The sequence below is a fragment of the Quercus robur genome, chromosome 10 (genome assembly GCF_932294415.1).
Source record: "Quercus robur chromosome 10, dhQueRobu3.1, whole genome shotgun sequence".
NCBI classification, from domain to species: Eukaryota; Viridiplantae; Streptophyta; class Magnoliopsida; order Fagales; family Fagaceae; genus Quercus; species Quercus robur.
The window spans coordinates 18760878-18772863 of NC_065543.1; the positions used below are offsets into that span (position 1 = coordinate 18760878).

Here is an 11986-nt window from a genome sequence, read left to right on the forward strand (position 1 = left end):
AAGTCTTGTGCAAAAGCACTAAGTCTGTGAGAATTGGGGCCAGGATCCTCGTGGCTGAATCATTCTCATCAAATTCATTTACACATATGTATATGTATTAATATATATATCCTAATCTAAGAAACTAACAATTATTTGAAGATATGTGCATTGTATAGTTGTTCTTGTGTAGGATCTATAGAGGTAAAAGGAAAGGACAAAACTTCATTGCATAACAAGCATGGAGAAAGATTGTATAGTGCAAAGAATCAGTATTCTGGGTTCTTACAGGCCTAATACGCCCCGGGATCCCACGACAGTACGCCCGGGGTACCAAGTGAAGGAATTCTTTAAAATGTTTATATGATAAAAGATAAGCCTTAAATATTCTATTTCAATTTCTTTCTCATTGTGAATATTATGAATATCTATTTTACTTATTTTGTAAGAGTAAAGGGTTATTATATGATACTAAAACACTTATAATGGTATTTTATTGCTTAGGAGGAATCGCATTTTTTCCTTGAGGAGATTTATATGACTTGCGCACAACTTGGTTCATAATCAGCCCCCATTTAGCTGCGGTGAACCAAGCCTAGTTCACCAAACTATAACTATTTGACCCAGGATCCTTGGGCTTATGTGCTAAAGAAAAAAAAGCACTCTCACAAAACTTAAACGTAGTATTTATTGTTGCTACACTTCAATTGAGCCACATCAGCGGCCATATTACTTTTTTCCTTTTTTTTTTATATATTTATTTTCCCATTTTTTTCATTCTTCTAAAAAAAATTCTTTATTTTCTAATTCAAATTCCTATTGTTACTCTGTTTCAGATTCCCACCATTTGCCACCCTCTTGAATTAATTGTTTCTTCTCACATTTGCAAGTCATGGATACTTAATTTAAGAATTTTCTTTTGTGCTTCTCCTCCTTATTTTTAGCTTCATAATACTTAATATCTTTTCTTGCAATAAAAGATATTAATTTTTATGATGTGGGACTTCGCCAAGGTAAGCCCTTTAGTCCAACCCGTAGAGTAAACCCTAAATGCGTGAGCCACCCGCAAAGGCCTATGTGTGGGTCGAGTTAGGAGAAATTCCTAGCTAGGGGTTGAATCTTGAATGTTTGGGTTTACAACTCATCTTGGCACGTCCTTAATTGCTAATATATAGTCTATGACATAATTTTTTTCACAACTATTGATATGAACTATTATAATTTGTGTAGAAATAGATCCAGATGAAAGTTATATTACTCAGCAGAACATATATCTCATTAATTGTAAAAAAAATGTCAAATCCATGACATTATTCTTTTTTAATACCATTATTCTTAACTCTAATTACTTTTTTTTTTAAGTGACACATAAAAAGTGAACTATTAATATTACTTCAATTCACGATTTTAGGTTTTTTTTTTTTTTTTTTTTTTTTTTTTTTTTTGCCATATGCGTAGATGTGTGGATTAAAGTGTCTATAACAGCATTTTCCCTGAAGTGAAAGTGGGTAAGAATAATTTTAACACGTACTATAAAAGACATACCCATCAGGATACACGTTGCCATGAAGAGGAAGCACAACGGAGTTTCCAACTCGGTTGAGCATCAACGAAGATGTCGTTGCTTGTGCTGGTACTGGTAGCATAGACTTCCTTCCATTCTGTTTCCCAGAATATGAAGCTGATGACGATGAGGAAACACGTAAAACCAGCATCAACACCACCACACGTAGTAGCCCCAACATTCCCACCTTCATTTTTCTCTCTAGTCTTTCTTTTTCTATTTACCTCAATTTGCAAATGAGTGAAGGCCGAACTATGTGTTTAATGAAATGACTCAGAAAAAGAGAGGAATGGAGGGTCTTTTCAATCACTTTTGAATTTCTTGACGTTTTGTGGGTTTTTTTTTTTTTTTTTTTTGGCACAAAACTATGTCCTGGGTATTGAGGAGGGTCTTTTTTCATTTTTCTAGATGGGAATTTGGATAGGTGGGTGGTGTGACAAATAGGTCATGTAGTACATTAATAGTAGTACTTGTAAGCCAAGGACGAATGGGTATTGCTTGTTCCTTTAATTCTCTAGATCTCTAATTAACATTCTTTCCTTTTCTTTTAGGTTTATTATGGAACCTGCGTTGGACTTAATGCCAGCAGTTCTTTATTCCTTCCCTCCTTTCAGATTGGAATACCGTATCGGTGGACTTCTAAAGAGATTTAACTTGGCCCAAAACAAAAAGAGTCTATGCTGACATTTTTGTAATGACGACCTCAATTGCTTTGTGCATAAGGAAAAAGAGTAATATTATAGTTATAAACTATTTGCAGTGATGGTGGCACGTGCAACTCAGGGTGTTCCCATCATCATACTAATTTGGAAGAGATTTGCCAAATCTCTTCCAAATATTCTCATCATCATTTGGAAGAGATTTGTTCTTAGGCTGCTTTGACATGACCATTTGCAAATTAGTATGAGAAAAATTACAAAACTTTAATATGAAAAGCTTACTACAACGATTCTATTCAAAAGCATAATTATCTTAGATTGGTTTGAAAACAATTTCCAGAAATTGAGAGTTTGTAAATGTAATTGAGATGAGCAAAGTCACCAACCCAAGGGCTAGACGAGGTTTCAATTGTTCTCCATTTATAAAGTTGAAGGAAAAAGCATCCTTGACAAGAACACCAAAAGATGAACCGCCATCTGCATACTGAACCTCATATTCACATTGCTCTGGTGTTTCACATTTGCATCCGTGCAGGAGCAAGGATTTACAAAGAGGGTCCTTACAAGGTACCAGGTTTTTGCTGGGCCTGTAAAGTGGATGAGGTGTCTGCAAAGAAAAAAAAGTTATCACATTGTCATGAACGGTTTCTTACTTGTAACTGTGTTTGTTTGAGAAAGCTTATTTTCATCAGTTTATTGTGTGAGAAGAAAAATAAATGTTTAGAAAAAATATAGTTGTATCTAAAAAAAATTAGAGTTTTAATAAGTTTTACATAACCCAAATAAGCTGAATAATCTGAAAATATGCTGTGGAAAACAGATATACTATATACATAGCATTTAGGACAACATGAGTTTCTGAATAAAATACAGGGGACAGCAGTAGTGGCACAATTTGACAGGAAAAAGACCCAAGATTTAGAATATCATGACAGTGCAGGAGGGATACCAAGCAATGCATCAGGAAATTTATTCAAAGTGGCTATAATTTGGAGCTGCATGAAAGTTATTCCATGATATTACTATATTAGTATAATCTCTCTTGTTTTCTATCATAATATAACAATAAGCAGAGCTTAAGAAGAAGCAATGTACAAATTAGAAGAAAACAACATAGAGATTTTGTGACAGCAATTTACCTCAGTGCATTGGACACAGGGAGCGTCACACTGGAGCCATGTGAGGTCACTACCAGTGTCAGGGTCAAGAAAGTAAGGCTTTGATGGCTGGCCTATGTTGAGGGTAACATTATAGAACCTGAAAAAATCTTAGTGTTAGATTCAACACATTATATATCCTATGGGTTTGGACATATCATATTGAAATTGAATAATAACACAAAGTACCCTTTACAATTTTTTTCTCTTTTTATTAATCCAACAACGAACATATCAAACTGGTAATTCAAAATATTAAATTCTTTTATTCTTTTCCTCCTTAGTTTTAGTTATATGTTATATACCTTAAAATGGAAAGCATGCATTGTAGAAGGTGAATAGAGAATATATATATATATATATATTTTTTTTTTTTGTGATCCATAAAAAGTACAAGTGGGTAAGAATAACGTATTATATACTATACAAGAATACATACCCCATAGGATACACGTTCCCATGAAGAGGAAACAAAATTGAGGACCCAACTCGGTTAAGCATCAGTAATGTCACTTGCGCTAATACTGGCAGCATAGACATCCTCTTATTCTGCCTCTGCTGTTCAAAATATGAAGCTGATGACTGTGAGGAGTGAAGACAAACACAATAGTCTAATGCGTTTTAACATATCATATAGAAATTGAATGATAACACAAAGTAACCTTTGCAATCTTATTTTTTTAAGAAATCCAACAATGAGAATATCAAACTGGTAAACACAGAGAAAAAAAGAAAAAGAGATGGATATTTAAGATTTTTCTTTTATTATTTTCCTACTTAGTTTTAGTTTTCTAATATAAAAAGGAAAGCACGCATTGTGGAAGGTGAATACTGATTTGAGCAAATTTTTTTCTTTCAGTAAACAATAGACAAAAAGTAAGAGGCTCCATTAAATTCATTTCACTATCATAAAAGATGACATCAGACTTCCCTAAACAAACACAACCAGATGATAAATCATAAAATTGGTGTTAAGAACAATTATAAAGTAATATTAAATTTTGATTGAAGTGAATTTACATGCACTGCAGTCTTTCTAATGGGATGAAAATATTCGGTAAATCCATAATTGTCTGTGTCTACACAACAGGATGACAGTATTATGTGGTTGCAGACTACAAGATACATAAGATTTAAAGAAGAAATAAAAAAAAAATGTATTGACAATGTCTTCCCCCCCAGAATCGAAAAAAGAAAGAAAGAACAAAGATTTCAATGTTGTTGCAGCCACTACTGAATGTTAAACAGAAGAATATTGCAGTGGACAAAAGAGAATGGTTGGGTAAGAAAGGCAGTGGACAAGCTTAAGATTGTCCAACGTGAAGCGTTACTGTCCAGCCATCCTCTCAAAGCCTCTACTTCAGCAGAAAAACCATTAGCTGCCAAATGCCAGTCTTTTCTCTTCCGACACTTCAATCCTTGTTGGTTCAAGCAACTTTCTGGCAACTGACCCAAGGTCAGGCCAGCTCTTTCAGTTCCTGTCACAACGCCTCAATTACGGTCAGCTCTTTCGGGGCAAGTGAGTCGACTCTTGAGCAATCTCAGCAACAGACAATCGATCCAACCAAAGAGGGCTTTCAAAATTCTGGCATCTAAGGTTTGTTGCAGTTTGCTATGGCAGTTTTTGTGATGCCGAGTTCAACTTAAAGCATTATTCCAACCAAATTACAAATGAACCTTATGTAATAAAGGCATATGAGATCTAATTTCGTTGGCTGTTTAACATAATTTGGTGATGAACCATGCCGATGATATATTTTTCTAATCATGTATCTCCACCAAAACAAGAGCCTCTATTCAAACCATTCAAAGTAGGATAAGAATAACACACCAAGCACCCTAGTTTAAATTTCACAAAATTTAAATCTTAGCACATAGATAAAAATAAAATAAAAACTAATACAACTAATAGATATGTCATAATTCATAAACAGCGAATAAGAACCCACCTATAACAATTCAATTCAATTAAATTAGTCCTTCAGCAAGAACAACAACAAAATCAAAATATCCAAATAATTTATTGAAACCCATCAAAACAACAACACAGCATCCCCATCTTTATTTCTCTTCCTCCTAACCACTCTTTCATGTATTAGGATTTAGGACTTACAGAATAAGAACAAAACATCAGTCAGGAATTTTATCAAGCAACTTATGTGCATTGTAATTTATAAAAAAATTTTGACAAAACATCACTTTGGAATTTCATCAAACACGTTGTGTACATTTGCAATCTTTAAGAAATCTGCCCCAAAAGTTCTTCAAAAAAACTCAGTGTGTAAACAAGTCAAAGAGAATTTTTTTTGGAGCTCGTCAGACCATCCCAACTAGCCGAAGTAAGTTGAGAACAACCACCTACAGACTGGTGCCTCAATCCACCGGGTTTAGGTTCCTGTCTCCTTAACAACTAAGGATTCTGATCAAGTAAGGTCGTTCTCTATTGTGCTGGCGTGTGTAATATAAACTGAAGTTTGGCTTGCTATCTGCTTGATATGGGACAATGTTATTTGGTTTGTCAGAATCCAAAACTACTTGCTGATTGACAAATATGCTCCCCGAGTTCCCTGGTAGGCAGCCCCAGCCCAAAGGGCTAGGCTTTTTTTTTTTTTTTTTTTTTTGTTAGTAGGGAAATAATATTAAACATTAATCTAAAGGAAACCCGGACTTGAAAAACTACATAAACTCGAATTTTTCAAATTCCATTCACCATACTATTGGATTAGGTGGTTGTTAAACTCAAACTAGGTCTAGGAATTTGATTATTGGTAATTAAAATTTACTAGCCACGAACTTGCGCGTTGCGCATGATAATTATTTTTATGGTGGTTTTATTAAATTTTTTATACAATTAAAACTAATTTAATCAAGAGTAATGTATTTTGTAATTATATTTTTATTTATTATAAGAATAATCATAAATGTAATATAGTAACAATCATAAATCATAAATTTAATCATTTAATCATTTTTATCGTACTAAAATGAAAAAAAATACAATTTTTCTCAGAAATTCAAAAGGCAAGTTAACGAAAATATTTATTTTTTTATAAAATTTATTTATAACATTTTGTGAATCATTAAAAAAAATATAAATTTTGGAAATTATTCTTTTAGTTTTAAACAAACTTTCTCAAACTTTTTTTTTTTTTTTTTTGCCTACAATCCAAAACACTGAAAAAAGTAACTAAAAAAATTAATAAAACTAAGTATAATTAATTGGACCAATTAGGAAAACAATTTGTTGTTTGTAATCTACTAAGGTTATTTTCTTTGCAAAAATTGTAATTTCGTCCACCCAAAACATATTATCAAATAAACAATTAGCAAAATCTAAGAATTAAATTTCTATATATGCATTGTTATAAAATAATAATAATAATTAAAGTAAAATTGCGAAAGATAAAATTTGTCTCTCATCCAATAATTTTTGTTTAGTCAACCTTTGCTTTTCTCTAAATAAATGGCATTATAAAGTACTTCTAATACAATTATATATTAAGAGTACTTTGTCCACCACAAAGAATTAAAAAATAAACAAAAATGATTAAAGTCTCATAATTTAACATCTAAATTGAGCACTATAAAAATCATGCTATCAAATTACAATAACTACTAAATTAAATTATCCAAATCATGCTATGTTGTAGAATAATATTATATTTATATGCTATATTTAATCATTTATAATGCAATAAGATAACATTTAACAATCAGAGAGAGAGAGAGAGAGAGAGGAAAAACACACACACACACACACACACACACAACAATAAATAAATAAAAAAACATAACTGAATTGCATTAACCTAAAGTAGATTAAAGAATATAAAAAATTATCAACCTAAAGTGAAGATGCAAGGAAAATAAAAAATAAAAATCCACCCAAAAATTGAGAGAGAGAGAGAGAGAGAGAGAGAGAGAGAGAGAGAGAGAGAGAATCATTTTTATGTAAGGAAAAACTATGTATAGAATGAAAGAGATAGTGACAATTTATAGTAAGAGGGTGTGAATAAGAAAAGACAAAAATAGAGGAAGATGAAGGGAAAGATGAAAAATGATATTAATATAGAGGATAGTGGGGAGATGAGAAGATGAGGAAGGAGAAAGTTTGGAGAAGTATTGGGGAGATGAAAATGTAAGGGAGGGAGAAAAGTTGGAGAAGTGTAAATATGAAATAAAAAAATTAAAAAAAATTATAAGAAAATAGAAAGAAAAAAGATAATGATGTGGATGCTGATGTGGCTCAACGTAAGCGCAACAGCATTAAACGCTACACTTCGGCATTAACTAAAAAAATAAATAAAACTTAACTATGATTAATTGGACCAATTAGGAAAACAATTTGTTGTTTTTAATCTACTAAGGTTATTTTCTTTGCAAAAATTGTAATTTCGTCCACCCAAAACATATTATCAAATAAACAATTATTAGAAAATCTAAAAATTAAATTTCTATATATGCATTGTTATAAAATAATAATAATAATAATCAAAGTAAAATTGCGAAAGATAAAATTTGTCTTTCATCCAATAATTTTTGTTTAGCCAACTTTTGCTTTCTCTAAATAAATGAAATTATAGAGTACTTCTAATACAATTATTAAGAGTACTTTGTCAACCACAAAGGATTAAAAAATAAACAAAAATGATTAAAGTCTCATAGTTTAACATCTAAATTGAGCACTATAGAAATCATGCTACCAAATTAAATTATCCAAATCATGTTATGTAGTAGAATAATATTATATTTTTATATGCTATATTTAATCATTTATAATGCAATAGGATAACATTTACCAACCAAAGAGAGAGAAAAAAAAAACACAACAATTAAAAAAAAAACATAACTGAATCGCATTAACCTAAAGTAGATTAAAGAATATAAAAAATTATCAACCTAAAGCGAAGATGCAAGAAAAATAAAAAATAAAAATCCACCCAAAAATTGTGTGTGTGAGAGAGAGAGAGAGAGAGAGAAACTTTTTTTTTTTTTTTTCCTGTATGGGAAAACTATGCATAGAATGAAAGAGATAGTGACAAATTTATAGTAAGAGGTTGTGAAAAAGAAGAGACAAAAATAGAAGAAGATGAAGAATGATATTAATGTAGAAGGTAGCGGAGAGATGAGAAGGTGAGGGAAGCATAAAGGTTAGAGAAGTAGTGGGGAGATGAAAAGGTAAGGGAGGGAAAAAGGTTGGAGAAGTGTAAATATGAAATAAAAAAATATATTAAAAATAATTATAAGAAAATGGAAAGAAAAAAGATAATGACGTGGATGCTGACGTGGCTTAACATGAGCGCAGCAGCATTAAACGCTACGGTTCAGCTTTTAGTAATATATAGATTAGAAAAAAAGTAGCCACATTTCACAAGTAGCAACAGTAGAAAACATAAAATAAGAGGGTGTCATAAAATTTTAGTCATATCTTTGTGAAATAAAATCCTATCTTAAAATTACAATAACAAAATCATATTTCAAACTCCAAAGTCACATTTTATGCATATTGTATATGTCATTAGTTGCTCTCATGTATTGCAATCTAAGCTTTATCTTCATTGAAAGTCCAGAAATAGTATGATATCCTTTTTTCTTCAACTCATTATAAAATACATCTATTTTTGTTATGCTCCTCGCACATAAATGTGCAAAATGGACCTATAAAGGTAATTTTGTTTTAAATTAAAAAAAATTGGTTTGGTGAAAACGACCTGCCTAGGTTACACCAATTGCAAAATACCCTCTAGGTTTTACATGTTAAATTGCATAAGTAGTCCAATTAAACAATTAGATCAGCCTAAGTATCAGTTCATTAGATCAATAGTCCAACCAGCCGAGTTGATCTAGGTTTTATCAAGGTTTTCAGATCTGGACCATTCATTGAATCGTAAGAGGGAGAGGTTCAAGGTTTTTAAGGTCGAATCGAAGTTTAACCGGGGTCGATTTGTGATGATGTCATAATTAATTTAATAATTATTTAAATATAAATAAAATATATTAAATTAGTATAAATAGAAAAATTAAATTAAATGACCCAATTAAATATAGAAATCTATCTTTCAAATGTATTTTTTCATATCATAATTTTCACAGGACAAATAAGAAATATCATATCCTAAGCACACATAGATATAATATTTCTTTATTTATTTATATGTTGATTAGTTAAACTCGGGATAGTAATATTGTAATAATATAGGAATTAGAAGGACACTTAGTAATTTTAAATTAAAATAATTATTATATACTTAATTGTATTCACTATTTTTTTTCTATTATTCAAACTTTTTTTTGAGTAAATAGTAATACTTATTAGAACACACACGAAAAACGTAACAAATAAAATATTATAAGTACTTTTAATTAATATTTACAATTTTTTTATACCTAAAAATCTAGTGTTACAAAACATTTCACAATTTTTTTGTCACAATTATGATGTAGCAAAGTTTGAATGGTCTTTTCTAAAATAAAAAATTAAAAAAAAAGGTTTGAATGGTCAAAACTCAACAACTCTGTTAGTATTGGCCATCTTGTGCACTGTGCAGTAATATCCATAGTGTACCATACTTGCAACATAAAAAAAAAAAACCACAGCATGCTCTCTCTATTCATTGTACCATTACTAGGAAAAATACAAAGAAGTGGCTAGTGCCATATCACAGGCTCAAAGATCTAACGGTTGAAACATTTTGCCATCTTTAATTCAAAAATCAAAAGTTGTCTTCTTTCCCAATGCAAGTAACGTGAAGGGGCTTTGGAAATATAAAAAAGAATTCAAAACAAGCAAAAACAGAGAGAAGGGTGAGAAACTCAAAAACCACAGCAGTGGAGACGGAAAGAAGAAAGAGAAGAAGGAGAAAAAGAAGAAAGAAGAAGAAATAGAAGCAGAAGACGAAGATGAATGGCGTGACTGGTGATCTGTGTTAGGTTGCTAGCTTACTGCTTCAACTTCGCACAACCCCTACTTTGTCATCTTCTTCTTCTCAGTTTGTTTTTCTTCCCTCACAAATCTTTTGGTTCCAGATGTGAAAAAAGTCCAAAGTGCATGCCGGCCAAATCTTTAATTTCAGTTGGTATTTGCTGAAAAAAAAAAAAAAAAAAAAAAAAAAAAAAAAAAAAGGAACCGTGAGAACTGTTCACGGTTCTCAGAATCGTGAGGTCCAACTGCAGTTTGCACAGGTCCCTGCCTTTTTCTCATAGAGCGGTTCTTGAGGCTAAAAGAATTGCAAAAATGAGGAGTTCGAGGTTTTCCCGGTTGGATTGTACGGTCCAGTCCGGGTTTCAAAACCTTGGGTTTTATAACTACCTCTCATGAACATGGAGTGCAATAGTCTAACCAAAAGATTAGAACACCACTTCCTTATGTAAAAAAATGTAAAATAATAATAATAATAATAAAAGTAGAATTTGAACCGGGATAATAAACTAATGATTATTACACAATGTGAAATCATGTTTTCACCATTTTATAATTTGAACTGATAACACGATATCAATAGAGTGCGTACGGTAATGTGTGATAAACTGTGTGCAACAAGAATTACCATTTGAACAATCAAAATTAAGGGTCACAACTTGCAATTGGCAAGCACTTATGCTGGTGGTAGGGGTGGCAACATTGGACACAACCCCGCAAACTCAACATGACATGACACAAAATTAGTAGATTATGGGTTAAAACTTAATGGATTCGTGTCATATTTGGGTTGACATGATTAGCCCGTTTAATAAATCAATTGGATTAGTGTCCATCACATGGAACTCGTTTGACCTATTTGCACCCGTTTAATTAAATGACATTTTACCAATATACGCTTCAAACCCTAAGTATATAAACTTATTAATTGTTATGGGTTATTTTCTTTGACATATTATGATTGATTATATGTGATATTGAGATATGCTTTAGTTTTGAATTGTTATTTGTGATACAATTACTTATAGTTCTAAATTTTATATTAAAATATTTATTTATTTGGTTTTAAATAATTCATATCAATTTGTTTAATACTTTTTTTTTTTGATAAAATATGATAAATAGGTTAACACGACTGACTCGTTTAACAAATGGGTTGTGTTAGGGTTAGGAATCCTGACTCGTTTAATAAACATGTTGGGTTAGGATTGACTCATATAGTCTAATACTCATGATCGACACAACATGAACCCGACACACGAACATGAATTGCCACCCCTCATTGGTGGGGTAACATAAACTCCAAAATCTAGCTACTGACTGCATCGAGCTTTGGCTAGAGTACCTGCACATCTATCGATTTCCCTGTTAACATGTTGGAGGTGTGATTACTCAAACTTCTGAATTAGCCACCTGCATTCATCCTACTAAGTTGGGCCACTACTAAGAATCCAGCTCAATTTCCAGATGTGCAATTCCCAAGTCAATAGCTAAGGTCTTAAACAAGTGAGATTGATTTAATTTAGACAAAAAAAATGTTACATACTGACATGTTTGTAGAGACGATATCAATTAATTGCTTTAGTTTGTAGCTGTAGTATATACAAGAGCAAAAACATATAAATAAGAAATGACTTCAAAGCAATATGTTTCTAACACCTACTTAATTCACCAAATTGACAATTAGAACCATTTTTTAATTAATTAC

General features: G+C 31.5%; 2 protein-coding genes across 15 annotated transcripts in view; both read right to left on the minus strand.

Annotated features, from left to right (window-relative positions):
- LOC126703714 (aspartic proteinase Asp1-like) overlaps positions 1–5963 on the minus strand; it is a 37225-nt gene extending 31262 nt beyond the window's left edge. The window contains exons 1-4 of one of the 14 annotated variants that reach the window (XM_050402793.1): positions 5718–5963; positions 3799–3914; positions 3342–3459; positions 2589–2809 (exon numbers count right to left, since the gene is read on the minus strand). In XM_050402793.1, coding sequence (XP_050258750.1) covers positions 2589–2809; positions 3342–3459; positions 3799–3899 — 440 coding nt within the window. In that variant the 5' untranslated portion in view covers positions 3900–3914; positions 5718–5963. Of the gene's footprint in view, positions 1–2588; positions 2810–3341; positions 3460–3798; positions 3942–5558 lie in introns of those variants that run through there. The other 13 variants (XM_050402792.1, XM_050402791.1, XM_050402788.1 and 10 more) reach the window with 13 other exon arrangements.
- LOC126703713 (aspartic proteinase Asp1-like) overlaps positions 1–11986 on the minus strand; it is a 29546-nt gene that overhangs the window by 7841 nt on the left and 9719 nt on the right. Inside the window, exon 2 of the mRNA XM_050402773.1 lies at positions 1525–1767. Within this exon, the coding sequence (XP_050258730.1) occupies positions 1525–1736 (212 nt within the window). The 5' untranslated portion in view covers positions 1737–1767. The remainder of the gene's footprint in view (positions 1–1524; positions 1768–11986) is intronic.